Raw genomic sequence first — 17,620 nt, forward strand, 5'->3', positions numbered from 1 at the left:
TCTCTGATCCAGTCGTCTAGTCATCACAATTTGGCCATTGTCAAATTCACTCAGATCCTTACGTTTGAACATCAACTTTGAGGAGGAAATGTTCACTTGCTGCCTAATATATCCCACCCACTGGCAGCTGCAAATAAAACAAATTTATCAGTGTTAATCACCTAACCTGTCAGTGGTCACAAAGTAATGACAGAGCCATTAATATCCAAAACAGGATACCTTCATGGAGGTGGCGTGACAAGCATTTTGTGTTATCCTGCTCACATATTGTACTTGGATATTGTTTTATTTTTACTTTTTACTAGACACTCCATAAAAAAAACACATTTAATGATTGCTGTATTGTTCTACTAATTAATTCAGTTAGTTATATTTACTTATTAAATTAGAATAATATGTCAACCAGACTAATAACCATGAATGGGAAATGAAAGCTGATTTTTGTTCCACATCAGCTTTGTAGATCTAAGCTTTCCTGTTTGGTAAAATCTGGTTTCATTTCCTTGTCAATTTGATCTATGCTTGAGAACAAGAAATGAAAACAACTGCAAACAGCTATAGATGCTGAGCGAAATCCTATGCTTTAACTCAGAGGTGCCATAATATGTAATACTGTATGTATGACTGCGTCTTTACAGGTCATTTTCTGGGTCCCCTTCAGTATAGAGTAAGGACTACATTACTTAAATATGATTCCTCTGTCAAAATAGTAGGGAGCAATTAATATGATGACTAAAACATATCAAGGAATAGAAAAGAAGGCCCTAATCTGTAAAATCAGACATCTGCCCATAGCCATTCTCAATCGTGTTTTTTTCACAAAAACACAGGGAAAGCTGATTAGTGCTAACCCTTCCTGGTGGAGCTATTTCCATACATAGTTGTGGGTATTTTTTTTTTATGTATTTAGGGATTCTACCTAAAAAATATGGTAGTCTAGACGGTTGAATTTCTTTCCCTGCAAATGGGTATTGAGCAACTCAAATATGTATTCACCTGTGAAATAAATCTCTGTCGGCTGATGAAGGCCACCCATATGAGCATACCTGCTCTTCTGGTTCTCCTGGTCAAGACCTGAATCCTCCGGGTCACGGGAGCGGGGTCTTGACATGCCCTACTCACCGCCCATTTTTGCCTTTAACCCCTTAGTGACAAAGCCCGTACATGTACGGGCTCAAAATGCATTGTTTTCAATGGGTTTAGGGACCGCCCATTGTCCTTAAGGGGTTAAATGGGGGTGTTTCCCTGACATCAGGGTGACCGCCCACCAACATCAGCGAGACCGCCCACCGACGTCAGAGGGACCGCCCGCTGACATCAGTGTGCATTCCTGGCCCCATCCTGCAAGGGAAGGCTCCGGGCAGCCAGAGCCCAGAAGTTCCCAGGTATGCATATGAGTAGTCCAGGCCAAAAATGCAAGACGGGCTTCACTTGCATGATAACGCAGAGATAAATTTCAACCTAAGTATGCTGCCCAATTGGTATTCTGTCTGATCCTCCCATACATTTGCAAAAGGGACATCAAGTAAATGAAAAGTGGCCTTTCAGCTATCTTATAATTTATAATTGCCTCAGGGAGGCAAAGACTGCCCCATTCTGTACTACCCTCGCACCCATATCCCATCTGTGGTGTGATTGGGAAATTAAAAATAAAATTATTTTTCCCTGCACCCTGTTCATTGTTAACATTTAAAAAAGAGCTTTGTAGTAACACTATAGGGTTCTTCTATGCAAATGATACATGTCAACTGGCCATGGGTCTTTTTAACTCTAGTTTAACTCGCTTTTGTAGGATTAATTTGCAGACATCGTGTTAAAAATCCATACTTTCTTTATTCTAAATATATAACAATTTTTGTTAGCATCTTTCTATTTTAAAAATTCCACTTTTGCCATATATTTTCCATGATTTTTTCTTCTTATGTATTTTCTAAGCTTTCTTCTAAAAGACCTTGTTAAAACCCTGCAGCGCACCAACCACTCAATTATACTATTTTCACTCCAGTTTTGGCTGCTTGACACAACCAATCACTAGAAAAAAAGGGGTCATTTTTCTTAATGTGTTTATGATAGCTGGAGCCTTTTGACAACAATTGATGTGCCAGGCACTTCACGAAAACACAGTCCGTAGCAGTGAAGGAAAAAATATTTGATCCCCCTGCTGATTTTGTACATTTGCTCACTAACAAAGACATGATCAGTCTATAATTGTAATGGTAGGTTTATTTGAACAGTGAGAGACAGAATAACAATACGTTATAAATTGATTTGCATTTTACTCAGTGAAATAAGTTTTTGACCCCTTTGCAAAACATGGCTTAGTACTTGGTGGCAAAACCCTTGTTGGCAATCACAGAGGTCAGACATTTCTTGTAGCTGGACACCAGGTTTGGACACATCTCAGGAGGGATTTTGTCCCACTCCTCTTTGCAGACCCTCTCCGAGTCATTAAGGTTTAGAAGCTGACGTTTGGCAACTCGAACCTTCAGCTCCCTTCAGAGAGTTTCTATGAGATTAACGTCTGGAGACTGGCTAGGCCACTCCAGGACATTAATGTTCTTCTTCTTGAGTGACTCCTTTGTTGCGTTTGTCATGTTTTCGGTCATTGTCATGCCGGAATACCCATCCACGACCCATTTGCAATGCCCTGGCTGAGGAAAGGAGGTTCTCACCCAAGATTTGACAGTACATGGCCCCATCCATCGTCAATTTGATGCGGTGAAGTTGTCCTGTCCCCTTAGCAGAAAAACACCCCCAAAGCATGTTTGAAGGTATTCCTCCTTGTCGCGTCTGCTACACTTGAGGCACTCACCGCAAAAGTTTTTCTGCCCGGAGAACCACTGAAGAGAGAGGGGCCCTCAACAGCGATAATCCAGGACTTAGATGATCCCAACAGTGAGGAGGCCTCTGTGAAAGCAGAATGTAGGTATGCACTGAGTACTTTGCAAGGTGAAACACCAATATGAGGTATACCAGTGGATCAGGACAGAAGGGGTTAATTCCAGAAGAATGGTCAGGGCAGCTAGGTCGGTAACAAAGCAGGTAGTCAGACAAGCCAAGGTTCATAACGCGAGGAGGTAGGCAGACAATCCGGGTTGGTACACAGGAATCACGGGCAGAGGTGCAGAATCATAAGACAAAGAGTAGTCAGGAAATGCAAGGGTCAATACACCGGTAAATAGCAGCAAAACTCACAGGAACACTAAAGAAGTCCACAACAGGGTGCCTGAGAGTAGCACAGACTAACTTTTAAATCTGGCGCCACTCTCAGGCCCCACCTCTACAGACGTCATGGCCGGGCCTCCAGCCGTCCAGCAATTCCCCGGATCCTGCCTTGCCACACAGCAGCGCCCCTAGAGGAGCGGCGGATGACAGGAGGAGAGGTGAGTGCACTACTCTAGGAAATCGTAAGATTGCTCGTTGAGGAGTTCCCTAAACTGCTCCTCCTTCTCCCGTACCGGCGGTCAATATATCGACAATGGATTTTCTTTCCTGCTTCTAACATCTGTCTTCTAACACTAATTCACCTGTCAGTGGTCATAATTTTATGGCTGATTGGTATATGTGTATATTGTTAGAGTGTCTGTGTGTGTATGTAAGGGTAATTGTATGTGCATGTTGTAAGACTGTGTGAATGCATGTATGTGTAAAGTGTTAAAGGATATGTGTATATGCAGGGCCGGCCTTTGGGGCGTGCAAGCTGTGCACAGGGCGCCATGGCAGCAGGGGCACCACTAGGTGACCGCATGTAATAGATTGCCCGGGTCCCGTGCAGCCTCATTAAAATGCCGTCTTTTTTTAATTGACGCAGAGGAGAGAGAGGGGCGCCGATGTTTATATATATATATTGGGGTTAATATTTTTAGATTGGCAGCAGGGGCTAATATTTATATATATATATATATATATATATATATATATATATATATATATATAGATCGGCTGGCAGCAGGGGCTAATATTTATATATATATATATATCTAATATATATATCTAATATTAATATATATCGGCAGCAGGAGCTAATATTAAAGAAACTGCCAGTTCAGCTGTTATTTTGAAATCACATTTCAATCACGGTCTTTACTTAAAAGAGATAAGTACATATTATGTAGTTAAAAATGCATGTCTAACGTGTGTGTATATATATATATATATATATATATATATATATACACACACACACCTGTGTGTGATCTCATGCGCTTTATAGTGTGTCCCTGAATGGCAGAAATAAAATGTGGTCACCATGGGCGCCAGGTGCCGTCCTATCACCAAGGCCAGGGCTGTGCTGAGGCAGATGCACCCAGGTAGCAGGGAGCAGTGGTGAGAGAGGGGTGCCGAGTAGACTTGTGCATTCGTCTTCGGGCGAACATGAAAACGAGCACGAAGAGGCCGTTTTTTTGTTCGTTCCGAAGGAACGTAGAACAGAATACAGTGCCGGCAAACCGTAGGCGAAGACGAAGACTCACAATCACGAAGAATCGAAGATTCTTCGTGATCGTCTTCGTTTTTGCCGCGCAACCGCCAAAATTTCAAACAGGAGTGAGCTGATCCTCGTCTGTCCAATCAGCTCACTCTTGTGACGTAACGCTAAGGGTCTCGTCCAATGCCTGTGCTGCTGTTTTTTGAATTCTGAAGGCGCCTTTATAAGACCAGAGCTTGCCTGAGAGATCCATTCATTTTTCGCTGTGACTGCTTTGGCAACACTGCTGTGCTGCATCCGAGCGTTACAGAGAGAGATTGTTCTGTTCTGTGTGAGACTGGTAAGCCTTTCTCACAGTGTACTTCATCCTCACTTCAGTGCTACTTAATATAATTAATTTAATAATAATAATTTGATTAATTTAATTTTTTTAAAATTAATTTGTCATCAACTTTAGTGTAAGTGCTGTTGAGTTGACAGTGCACCCAGTGCCTCAGTGGCACTGGGGTGCCCTTGCCCTGGGCTGGCACTAGTGCCTATTGCCTGTCCTGCTTAAATAAATTAAATAGAATTTATAAATTACAATTTAATAGAATCTATAATTTAATAGTTCATTATAATATTATATATATATATATATATATTTGTCAGTCATATATATATATATACTATAGTATACTAGTGTAGAGTGTACTGTAGACATTCATCTACTAGTGTCTAATTTAAAATCAGTAATATTAATTAATATAATTAATAATTGAATTCATTATAAAATTATATATATATTTGTCAGTTATAGTTAGTAATAGTATACTAGTGTAGAGTGTACTGTAGACATTCAGAACATCTACTAGTGTCTAATCTAAAATCAGTAATATCAATAATTCTCTAATTCTTTCTTATCTTAATAGTTAATTAAATTAGCTATAAATAAAAGTAATAATATTAATTAATTACTACTAGCGTATAGTTCAGCTAATCTTATTAGTACTGGTGCTGCAGCTCTATAGTTTGTGCTTTGTTTTAGCAACAGTAAGAGACCAAGTCAATTTTTCTTAATTAATCTTTCATTTTATTTCATTTGTTTTGCTCACCTCAGTCCATCAGTGAAGTGAACTTGTTGGGCTAGTGAGTGCAGCCGCATAAGTGCTGTGTTTTTTTTTGATCAGCAAGCAGTGACGTTAACTGTTTTGCAAAGATTTTCTCATTTATTTTACATTTTATTTCAATTTTATTAAAAGTACCCTTAGTGTTTTGCTCACCTCAGTCCATCAGTGAAGTGAACTTGTTGGGCTAGTGAGTGCAGCAAGCAGTGAAGATAACTGTTTTGCTGTGACATTTTATTTTATTTCTAATTCTTTTCAAGAAAAATTGACTGTGACGAGCTGTACTAAGCAAAGCTTCAAGCTACTAGCTGTAGTACTAAAATAATTCTAATCTTCTTTAATCTTAATCTATAATATATTATAAATAATAATATTCTAATTCATAATCTATAATATAAGTAATTCTAATTCTAAATTCTAATTCATAATCTATATTCTTCTATCTATAATACATAATATATAAGTAAATTAGTTCTAATCTATTAATATTATATAACTTAATATTAATTAATAAATCATATACTGAATCTGATTTAACCTCACTTTAGCTTAGTGGGTTTGAGAGCGTCTGCCTAGAGGTAGACTTATAGTAAGGAAATATAGCTTTAGGCTAGCATAGTGGTAGGCTAAGCTCTTAGGCCCGTGTAAATTCAAATTAAAAATAAAATACTGCTAGTTATTAAATAGTTAATCTTGAGTTAATAATTTAAATAACTTTAGGATTTTGGCAGATTGCACACAGCACAGTGCAGTAGTGCATAGTTTTACTTTTTAAGCAGTAGCACTGAAGAGAACTTCCTCTAATTTTTTTGTCTTTAATTCGTTTTTCCTTTTTTTTATTTTTATTTTTTTATTTTTTTTTTATAGTTTTTTAAACACTACACTACACTACACTACACTACACTACACTACACACACAACACAAAATTTGAAATGGATCCTCCTTTTGGGACTAAGGAGGGACAAGCTCCATCTACCACCACCACCACCACCACCACCACCACCAGCACCACCACCAGCACCACCACCAGCTCTAAGATGCAGCCTTTGCGTCAGTCTAGTCGGCCAAGTAGGCCAAGCTCTCGCTTATCATTTGGGGAAGCATTGCTTGAAGGATCATCAAGTAAAGGAAAGGCACCAAAAGCAGGCAGTAGTAGTGCGGCTAGGCCCACAAGCTCTATGGTTTTTTACGGAAAGCCTAAAGCACCAGAAGCACGTTCAAAGTTAAAGGGTAGCACAAGTAGTACCAGCCCAGTGACTAAAAAGAAGTGCCTTTTGCCCCAAGCAGCATCTTCCCCATCCACCAGCAGCATGCAAGGTACCAAGCAGAGCCAAATTAGCAGCAAGACTCAGAGGGGTCCCAAACCAAAGCGATCTCATTCCTTTGTAGGGAAAACCACCACCACCACCCCCACCTCTACCGCCTCTACCACCACTAGTGCTGCGCCTACTGTTCCCACTGGTACCGCCACGCCATGTCCTCCTAGTACCTCTAGCAAGCCACCAAGTCCTTACAAAATTTTTGTAAAGACAGTTAGAGAGAGGGCTACACATAGTGGAACTCCACCTAGCGAGGTAGCAGAGGAGCCTGAGACTGAGAGGCCAAGTGCAGAGTCTATTCTTCCTGCTCGCACTACTACTAGTCACGAGTCTCACGACGATATCAGTCTTAGCTCCAGCCTAGCAGGAATTCCATTCGATCTGGCTAATGAAGAGCTAGACTATGAGCCAGAGGAAGTAGAGGAGATGAGTGGTCAGGAATCAGATTCCTCAGGGAGCAGTGTCCAAATGACTAGTGCACAATTTTCCCCTGAGCCTCCACCTTCTCCGCTACGATCATCACCATCACCACCACCAGCAGCAGCAGCAAAACCTAGCAAATCTAAAGCAATTAGCAGTCCCACTATGGCCAGTACTGTTACCACCAGTCCCACCACCACTAGTTCTGCCTCTGTTCATCCACCCCGAGCAGTAAGAGCAGCACCCAAGGCACACTCCAAGGCTATGCGCGCCCCAATTTGGGAGCACTTTGAAAATGTTGAAGAAGGGCGCTATGGAAAGTGCAAACATTGTGGGAAGCTAATAAGCAGAGGGAAAGTGTCTGGCCATTTTACCAGTGCTAGCATGAAGCATCACCTCAGCACTCAACACAACGCTGTGCTATTGGGGAAAGATGCAGAGGTAAAACTTAGTGCAGGCAGCATAGCTGGTGGCCGTGGAAAAACCCCAACAGCTTCTTCTTCTGAGCCAATAGCAGCAGCAGCAGCAGCAGCAACTAGTGCTGGCAGCCAGAGACCAAGGCAGGTTGGAGCACTGCATGTCCAGCCCACCCTGGAACAATTTGTGGCATTCCAATCCAAAAGGTCAATGCCCAAACAGCAGGCCAATAAAGTAACGCGACTGATTGGTCAGTTCATTGCTGTTGGAGGGGCATCCTTCTCTATGATCGAAGGGGAGCCTTTCAAACAATTGATGGCGGCTGTGGCTCCACAATATACAGTTCCGTCACGTTCCACTTTCAGCAGGAACATTGTCCCCTCATTGTATCGGTCCTGTGTTGCAGCAGTGAAAGAGGAGCTTTCCAAGGCTGCTGGTCAGTCTGTTCATTTCACTACAGATTTGTGGAGTGCACCTAGCGGCCAGCATGCCTTTCTTTCTTTGACAGCACACTGGTGGCAGCCCGGTGTGTCTAAGGAAGCTGCTGCAGCAGGCTACCGATCTTTCCTTCTCCATGCAGAAGTGATGGATGAAAAGCACACTTCCCAAAACATTCTGCATGCGATGAGGAAAATGTTTAGCCTTTGGGTGGGAGCAGAGGCGGGCACCAATGTTGAAGTTGGTTTTGTGGTAACTGACGGAGGTGCCAATATGGTGAAAGCGCTGCGAGATGGTCATATTGTTGGTGTGCGCTGTGCAGCCCACATCATCCATCTTGTAGTGAAGGCAGCAATGTCAGAAGGAACTAATGTGGCAGCAGTAGTTCTGTCCCGCTGCAGAAAGATCGCTGGGCACTTTCACCATAGTGTTAAGGCTAGCCAACTTTTGAGGGAAGAGCAAGAGAGGTCAGGTCTTCCCGTACACTGCCTACGTCAGGATGTCAGTACACGGTGGAACTCCACGTTAGACATGCTAGAGAGGATTTTGGAGCAGCAGAGGGCAATCCATAATCTTGCCTCAGAGCACAATATTGGGATTACCTCTCCATTGAATAGGGAGGATTGGACAGTGATCGCCCAGCTAGTGGCAGTCCTTAAACCATTCAGGGATGCCACAGAAAATTTAAGCTCAAACACTGCCAGTCTGGCCCAGGTAATCCCAGTGTTCTCCCATCTAGGCAGCAAGATGGATGTGTTCCTTGGAAACCGTGAGGCTGTTCAAGGTGGCACTCTACATCCTGACGTAGCAGCCATAGTCAGGAAGCTGAAGGATCTGCTAAAAGTACACCTTCGCAAGCGAATGGAAGAGAGTCCCGAAATGATGCTAGCGTGCCTTTGTGATCCAAGAATTAAGGGAAAGCTAGCTTTGAAATTCAATGTTCTCAGTAGCTACCGGGAGCAATTGGTCAACAAGGTGCGTGACTGGCAGCGTAAAATGGGAATGCTGTCCGAGGAGGGTGAGGTGCAGGAGGAGGAAGAGATGATGTGGTCTGCTACCCCTAGCAGCAGCATCAGCAGCAGTGCCACAAGCAGCACAACACAGCTGAGTGGAGCAGCTGCGTTTTGGGAAGAGGCACTTGGCAGTATAGTTGGACCATCTGACAGAGCTAGCAGCAGAAAGGAGAGTAGTGCTGCTGAAATGGTCAAACTTTACCTCTGTGAAGTTCCTTCTGCTCCTAATGTTGATCCTCTTAGCTACTGGGATGAAAAGAAGAGTGTGTGGCCTGCACTCTCATGGGTTGCGCAGCAGCTTCTATCATGTCCGCCAACCACTGTTCAAAGTGAGCGCGTGTTTTCTATGACTGGAAACATACTGAGTCCACAGCGCTCACGCATGGCACCTCATCTGATGGAGCAGATTGCCTTTCTTAAATTCAATCTGCCCAAATTGGGTTACCCAGCTCTTAGCTTGGAAAGTTAAATTTTTTCTCTCTAATGTTTAAGGTAGTTTCTCCCCCTGGTTGCACTTGCTGCGGTGTGGCAATGCCTGCTACCTCCGCTGGTGTAGCCAATTTACGCTAGGGCCTAGTGTCTGAGCTCTGTAAGTCCGCTCCCAAACGCCTAGGACTGACAGTCTTTGGATGCTTTGCCCTGGGGTGAAACAGGTGAGTGGGTCGTCAATTGCCCACTCATTCACCTTTTTCCGTTTCCAACGCTGCTGCTGGTGGTGGTGCCAGTATCTTTTGCCAGTTCGCTTCCTGGCTGAAATCATGCCTCAGATGTCCCTAATGGAAAGGGTAGTTTCTCCCCCCTGGTTGCACTTGCTGCGGTGTGGCAACGCCTGCTACCTCCGCCGGTGTAGCCAGCTTACGCTAGGGCCTTGTGTCTGAGTTCTGTAGGTCTGCTCCCAAACGCCAAGGACTGACAGTGCTTGGATGCTTTGCCCTGGGGTGAAACAGGTGAGCGGGTCGTCAATTGCCCACTCATTCGCCTTTCCCAATTCTGCTGCTGCTGGTGGTGGTGCCAGTGTCTCTCTTCAATGCCAGTTCGCTTCCTGGCTAGTGTCATGCCTCGAATGTCCCTGATGGTAAGGGTAGTTTCTCCCCCCTGGTTGCACTTGCTGCGGTGTGGCAACGCCTGCTACCTCCGCCGGTGTAGCCAGCTTACGCTAGGGCCTTGTGTCTGAGTTCTGTAGGTCTGCTCCCAAACGCCAAAGACTGACAGTGCTTGGATGCTTTGCCCTGGGGTGAAACAGGTGAGCGGGTCGTCAATTGCCCACTCATTCGCCTTTCCCAATTCTGCTGCTGCTGGTGGTGGTGCCAGTGTCTCTCTTCAATGCCAGTTCGCTTCCTGGCTAGTGTCATGCCTCGAATGTCCCTGATGGTAAGGGTAGTTTCTCCCCCCTGGTTGCACTTGCTGCGGTGTGGCAACGCCTGCTACCTCCGCCGGTGTAGCCAGCTTACGCTAGGGCCTTGTGTCTGAGTTCTGTAGGTCTGCTCCCAAACGCCAAGGACTGACAGTGCTTGGATGCTTTGCCCTGGGGTGAAACAGGTGAGCGGGTCGTCAATTGCCCACTCATTCGCCTTTCCCAATTCTGCTGCTGCTGGTGGTGGTGCCAGTGTCTCTCTTCAATGCCAGTTCGCTTCCTGGCTAGTGTCATGCCTCGAATGTCCCTGATGGTAAGGGTAGTTTCTCCCCCCTGGTTGCACTTGCTGCGGTGTGGCAACGCCTGCTACCTCCGCCGGTGTAGCCAGCTTACGCTAGGGCCTTGTGTCTGAGTTCTGTAGGTCTGCTCCCAAACGCCAAAGACTGACAGTGCTTGGATGCTTTGCCCTGGGGTGAAACAGGTGAGCGGGTCGTCAATTGCCCACTCATTCGCCTTTCCCAATTCTGCTGCTGCTGGTGGTGGTGCCAGTGTCTCTCTTCAATGCCAGTTCGCTTCCTGGCTAGTGTCATGCCTCGAATGTCCCTGATGGTAAGGGTAGTTTCTCCCCCCTGGTTGCACTTGCTGCGGTGTGGCAACGCCTGCTACCTCCGCCGGTGTAGCCAGCTTACGCTAGGGCCTTGTGTCTGAGTTCTGTAGGTCTGCTCCCAAACGCCAAGGACTGACAGTGCTTGGATGCTTTGCCCTGGGGTGAAACAGGTGAGCGGGTCGTCAATTGCCCACTCATTCGCCTTTTCCAATGCTGCTGCTGCTGGTGGTGGTGCCAGTGTCTCTCTTCAATGCCAGTTCGCTTCCTGGCTAGTGTCATGCCTCAAATGTCCCTTATGGTAAGGGCAGTTTCTCCCCCCTGGTTGCACTTGCTGCGGTGTGGCAACGCCTGCTACCTCCGCCAATGTAGCCAGCTTACGCTAGGGCCTTGTGTCTGAGTTCTGGAAGTCCGCTCCCAAACGCCAAGGACTGACAGTGTTTGGATGCTTTGCTCTGGGGTGAAACAGGTGAGTGGGTCGCCAATTGCCCACTCATTCGCCTTTCCCATTTTTCAATGCTGCTGCTGGTGGTGGTGGTGGTGCCAGCATCTCTTCTCTGCCAGTTCGCTTCCTGGCTAGAGTCATGCCCAAAATGTCCCTAGTGGTAAGGGCAGTTTCTCCCCTCTGGCTGCGTCTGTTTGCGGTGTGGCAACGCCTGCTACCTCCGCCGGAGTGGCCAGCTTACGCTAGGGCCTTGTGTCTGAGCTCTGGAAGTCTGCTGCCAAACGTCTAAGACTGACAGTGTTTGGGTGCTTTGCCCTGGGGTGAAACAGGTGAGTGGGTCGCCAATTGCCCACTCATTCGCCTTTTCAATGCTGCTGCTGGTGGTGGTGCCAGCATCTCTTCTCTGCCAGTTCGCTTCCTGGCTAGAGTCATGCCCAAAATGTCCCTAATGGTAAGGGCAGTTTCTCCCCCCTGGCTGCCTCTGTTTGCGGTGTGGCAACGCCTGCTACCTCCGCCGGAGTGGCCAGCTTACGCTAGGGCCTTGTGTCTGAGCTCTGGAAGTCTGCTGCCAAACGTCTAAGACTGACAGTGTTTGGGTGCTTTGCCCTGGGGTGAAACAGGTGAGTGGGTCGCCAATTACCCACTCATTCGCCTTTTCAATGCTGCTGCTGGTGGTGGTGCCAGCATCTCTTCTCTGCCAGTTCGCTTCCTGGCTAGTGTCATGCCTCAAATGTCCCTAATTGTAAGGGCAGTTTCTCCCCCCTGGCTGCCTCTGTCTGCGGTGTGGCAACGCCTGCTACCTCCGCCGGAGTGGCCAGCTTACGCTAGGGCCTTGTGTCTGAGCTCTGGAAGTCTGCTGCCAAACGTCTAAGACTGACAGTGTTTGGGTGCTTTGCCCTGGGGTGAAACAGGTGAGTGGGTCGCCAATTGCCCACTCATTCGCCTTTTCAATGCTGCTGCTGGTGGTGGTGCCAGCATCTCTTCTCTGCCAGTTCGCTTCCTGGCTAGAGTCATGCCCAAAATGTCCCTAATGGTAAGGGCAGTTTCTCCCCCCTGGCTGCCTCTGTCTGCGGTGTGGCAACGCCTGCTACCTCCGCCGGAGTGGCCAGCTTACGCTAGGGCCTTGTGTCTGAGCTCTGGAAGTCTGCTGCCAAACGTTTAAGACTGACAGTGTTTGGGTGCTTTGCCCTGGGGTGAAACAGGTGAGTGGGTCGCCAATTGCCCACTCATTCGCCTTTCCCATTTTTCAATGCTGCTGCTGGTGGTGGTGGTGGTGCCAGCATCTCTTCTCTGCCAGTTCGCTTCCTGGCTAGAGTCATGCCCAAAATGTCCCTAGTGGTAAGGGCAGTTTCTCCCCTCTGGCTGCGTCTGTTTGCGGTGTGGCAACGCCTGCTACCTCCGCCGGAGTGGCCAGCTTACGCTAGGGCCTTGTGTCTGAGCTCTGGAAGTCTGCTGCCAAACGTCTAAGACTGACAGTGTTTGGGTGCTTTGCCCTGGGGTGAAACAGGTGAGTGGGTCGCCAATTGCCCACTCATTCGCCTTTTCAATGCTGCTGCTGGTGGTGGTGCCAGCATCTCTTCTCTGCCAGTTCGCTTCCTGGCTAGAGTCATGCCCAAAATGTCCCTAATGGTAAGGGCAGTTTCTCCCCCCTGGCTGCCTCTGTTTGCGGTGTGGCAACGCCTGCTACCTCCGCCGGAGTGGCCAGCTTACGCTAGGGCCTTGTGTCTGAGCTCTGGAAGTCTGCTGCCAAACGTCTAAGACTGACAGTGTTTGGGTGCTTTGCCCTGGGGTGAAACAGGTGAGTGGGTCGCCAATTACCCACTCATTCGCCTTTTCAATGCTGCTGCTGGTGGTGGTGCCAGCATCTCTTCTCTGCCAGTTCGCTTCCTGGCTAGTGTCATGCCTCAAATGTCCCTAATTGTAAGGGCAGTTTCTCCCCCCTGGCTGCCTCTGTCTGCGGTGTGGCAACGCCTGCTACCTCCGCCGGAGTGGCCAGCTTACGCTAGGGCCTTGTGTCTGAGCTCTGGAAGTCTGCTGCCAAACGTCTAAGACTGACAGTGTTTGGGTGCTTTGCCCTGGGGTGAAACAGGTGAGTGGGTCGCCAATTGCCCACTCATTCGCCTTTTCAATGCTGCTGCTGGTGGTGGTGCCAGCATCTCTTCTCTGCCAGTTCGCTTCCTGGCTAGAGTCATGCCCAAAATGTCCCTAATGGTAAGGGCAGTTTCTCCCCCCTGGCTGCCTCTGTCTGCGGTGTGGCAACGCCTGCTACCTCCGCCGGAGTGGCCAGCTTACGCTAGGGCCTTGTGTCTGAGCTCTGGAAGTCTGCTGCCAAACGTCTAAGACTGACAGTGTTTGGGTGCTTTGCCCTGGGGTGAAACAGGTGAGTGGGTCGCCAATTGCCCACTCATTCGCCTTTTCAATGCTGCTGCTGGTGGTGGTGCCAGCATCTCTTCTCTGCCAGTTCGCTTCCTGGCTAGAGTCATGCCCAAAATGTCCCTAATGGTAAGGGCAGTTTCTCCCCCCTGGCTGCCTCTGTTTGCGGTGTGGCAACGCCTGCTACCTCCGCCGGAGTGGCCAGCTTACGCTAGGGCCTTGTGTCTGAGCTCTGGAAGTCTGCTGCCAAACGTCTAAGACTGACAGTGTTTGGGTGCTTTGCCCTGGGGTGAAACAGGTGAGTGGGTCGCCAATTGCCCACTCATTCGCCTTTTCAATGCTGATTGCTGGTGGTGGTGCCAGCATCTCTTCTCTGCCAGTTCGCTTCCTGGCTAGAGTCATGCCCAAAATGTCCCTAATGGTAAGGGCAGTTTCTCCCCCCTGGCTGCCTCTGTTTGCGGTGTGGCAACGCCTGCTACCTCCGCCGGAGTGGCCAGCTTACGCTAGGGCCTTGTGTCTGAGCTCTGGAAGTCTGCTGCCAAACGTCTAAGACTGACAGTGTTTGGGTGCTTTGCCCTGGGGTGAAACAGGTGAGCGGGTCGCCAATTGCCCACTCATTTGCCTTTCCCATTTCCTTTTCCATTTCATTAATTTTCTTCTGATACACAACCAACCAAACATAACACACACAATAACACATATAACACATATAACACACAGTGACATCACACATAACACACATACACACACACTTACAATGCACAAAACACAAGGACCTTTTCCTTATTTGCCCTGGCCTTCACTCACTAATAGCATTACATTAACACTATAACTCACACTTCACCCTATAACATTTTTCCATCCACATACCTGCCAACAGACCCAACTTTTTCAGGGACAGTCCTGCTTTTTTCCAGTCCTGTCCCATCTAATTTAGCTAAACTAGGTATGCAAAATGCAAATACACATAGGTAGTTATAGCTCGGTAGGTAACGCTACTATAAACATTTAATAAATATAATCAAGTACTAAATAATAAATCTAACTTTAAAATACATTTAAATAAACCCCTATTTTTTTTTAAAAAAAAACATTAAAATTAAATTATTATTATTTAGACATAATCCATCTTTAACCAAACCAGTGCACTGCTACTAATCTTAACCATAACCGTACATTAACCCTAAGCTATTTTTTAGTTCTTGTCCAACATTTTTCCATCAGCATACCTGCCAACACACCCAAGATTTTGTTGGACAGTCCTGCTATTTTCCAGTCCTGTCCAATAAGTAAGTTGGGTTGTTGCAAAGTATGCCATTGTAAATAGGTAGCAAATGTTAGGCATGTAAAGTGGTCCAAAATCAATTTAAAAATGTAAAATATTCCCTATTCTTTTATTAAACATCTATGGACAGTACACCTCGGTATGTGTGTGCAACTCTATTGGTCGTTTCGGCAGGGGGCTCGCCTGCCATCAACGAATGAAGTGCATTCTGCAGTTCTGCAATTCACTCGTTGATGCCAGACCAGCCCCCTGCCGAAACGACCAATAGAGCTGCACACACGTACCTTCACGGCAGCTGCTGCTGCTGTGATGTGTTATTAACCCCGTATTAACCCCTGCTAGGCAACCAGGAGGAAAACGAAGATTAAACGAGCACGAAGAATGTCCGCGAATATTCGCCCGAAGAGAAGACAGGAACGGGCGAATATTCGCGGAATACGAAGATTTTTTTTCCCCCGAAGACGAGCACGAAGACGAACACGAAGAGCCCCCTGGTGCCCAAGTCTAGTGCCGAGCGGTCGCTCATGAAAACATTTTCAGCAACTCGGCGCCCCTCTATCTCCTCTGTCTGTGGACACCAGGGCTGGCCTTTGAAGTGTGCAACCTGTGATCTATGCCTGTAATTTAGTTTTTTTTTTTTTATCTCTACCTTTAATGCCGAGTTTATATGTGATTTCCATACCTGCAAAGCTGGGTTTGTGTATTATTCTGTTGATCTGTATCTGCTATGTTCCATACATTATTATTGTATATTATTGTATACCTGCACATTCAGGATTTGTATGTCTGATTATTTTTATTTGATCTATACCTTCAATGCTGAGTAAACATGTGATTTTCAATTGATCTATACCAGCAAAACTTGGTACAAAGGGAAAAAAGGGGGTGAGCAGTGATTTTCACATTTTTCACATGGCACACTAGGGTTAATTGGATGAACCTCAGCCCCCCTTCCTGACCGACTAGGAGGTGTGGATAGATAGGGCTATTTTATTACATGTTTATTTTAGGAAGAAGCAGAATAGACCCAAGGAGAAAAATACCTAGATGCACACAGCTCATATAATCTTTACTTTGTGTAGTTAAACTGATAAGCTGTGATGCATCAAAATAACACATCCTTCAGTTATTCACACAGCTTTCAATTCCTGTCCTGAAGCAAGGAAACTTTACTTCCCTGTGTTTCTTTCACTACAAGAGAAGGCGTGACTTCTGAGCTGTTCTCTGAGCCACAGTGAAAGCCTGCACAGAGCTGATGGGGAAAAACAAAGGGGAAGTCAGAAAAGAGTTTTAGATGAATACGAAAGTGCAGATCACATGAAAAGTGACACTTTATGATTGTTCATTGAGGGTGAGCTGCACAGAGACACAGCCACTTCATCCAGGCAGCTGGCTAAAGCAAACCCTGGCACATGGTTTTCTGGTGCACACAGGGCATGGCTTTCATGCCATCTCTTCTAGTCATCTGGTCCTCGACTGCCTTCATTGTACCTTACCTCATCTCAGTGCTCACAGGACATGTAGCTGCTTTTGTTCCTTATATAAGGTGAGTCACGTCAAATTACCAGTAAAGTGTCATTATTGCAAAAAAGTTTCACTTTATATTTTCTTTTGATGAGGAGTGTTCTCAAATTTCTAAAATATTGAGGATTTTGAACCTTGAATAAAACTCACAAGTTATAAATATATGAATTTGTGTTGCTATGGTTTGGTGTATATTTTAGATTCATGGTACTCTTCTTTTTTCTTTTTGGTGGCCTTTGTAACACTTTGTTTATACTATTACCGTATTATTTGCAGTTTAGTTGGCCATGTAAACTCAACACTATGTCTTGTCAACACAAAGACTCAGAGTCCTGGAGGGCCATCCCAAGATGGTTGAACTGATTAGATTATTAGAGAGATGAGGGAACTTTCCTAGCTAGCTCAGATCTACTTGTATTTGCCCTCCATAATGTATAGTGTAGTCTGTAAGTGGAAAGTTTTGGCTCTGGTACTACAGAGGGGTCAGTAACACCAGCCTGCTTCTGCATTTTTGTGATGATCTGTTTGTACAACAGTAAATTTCCAAACATAATGCTAGGTTGAAACGTATTATACTGTATTGATTAGTTTTATGACATGTAATGGAGGTTCTAGTCTATTGTATGACTCATGTTGGAGGCATTAAATCACAGTTCTTCTTTTTAGCAATGTAAGTTGCTAAATCATATTGCATAAAACAGGGAGGGAAAGGGATGCTCTTCCAGGAAAGTTGCACACAGTCTACATCAACTACTTATGGCAACAAAGCTATTGGCAAAACACAATGGCAAAAATTAAGACAAGGACCCAAAATTATTAGTCGATTATTAGTGCTTTTAGACTTTTTTTTCCCATTAGACATTTACTAATGGATTGATGCTTGGAATCATGTTTC

At 45.8% G+C, this 17,620-nt stretch overlaps 1 protein-coding gene across 2 annotated transcripts in view; it reads left to right on the forward strand.

Moving 5' to 3' along the window:
* The window catches only part of DRAM1 (DNA damage regulated autophagy modulator 1), a 28,942-nt gene that overhangs the window by 2,345 nt on the left and 8,977 nt on the right, over positions 1–17,620 (forward strand). The window contains exon 1 of one of the 2 annotated variants that reach the window (XM_053465128.1): positions 16,455–16,747. The exons of the other annotated variant lie outside the window; for it this stretch is intronic. Coding sequence (XP_053321103.1) covers positions 16,614–16,747 — 134 coding nt within the window. The 5' untranslated portion in view covers positions 16,455–16,613. Of the gene's footprint in view, positions 1–16,454; positions 16,748–17,620 lie in introns of those variants that run through there. 2 annotated transcript variants of the gene reach the window in all.

This window comes from Spea bombifrons, chromosome 4 (assembly GCF_027358695.1).
Source record: "Spea bombifrons isolate aSpeBom1 chromosome 4, aSpeBom1.2.pri, whole genome shotgun sequence".
In the NCBI taxonomy this organism is placed as follows: Eukaryota; Metazoa; Chordata; class Amphibia; order Anura; family Pelobatidae; genus Spea; species Spea bombifrons.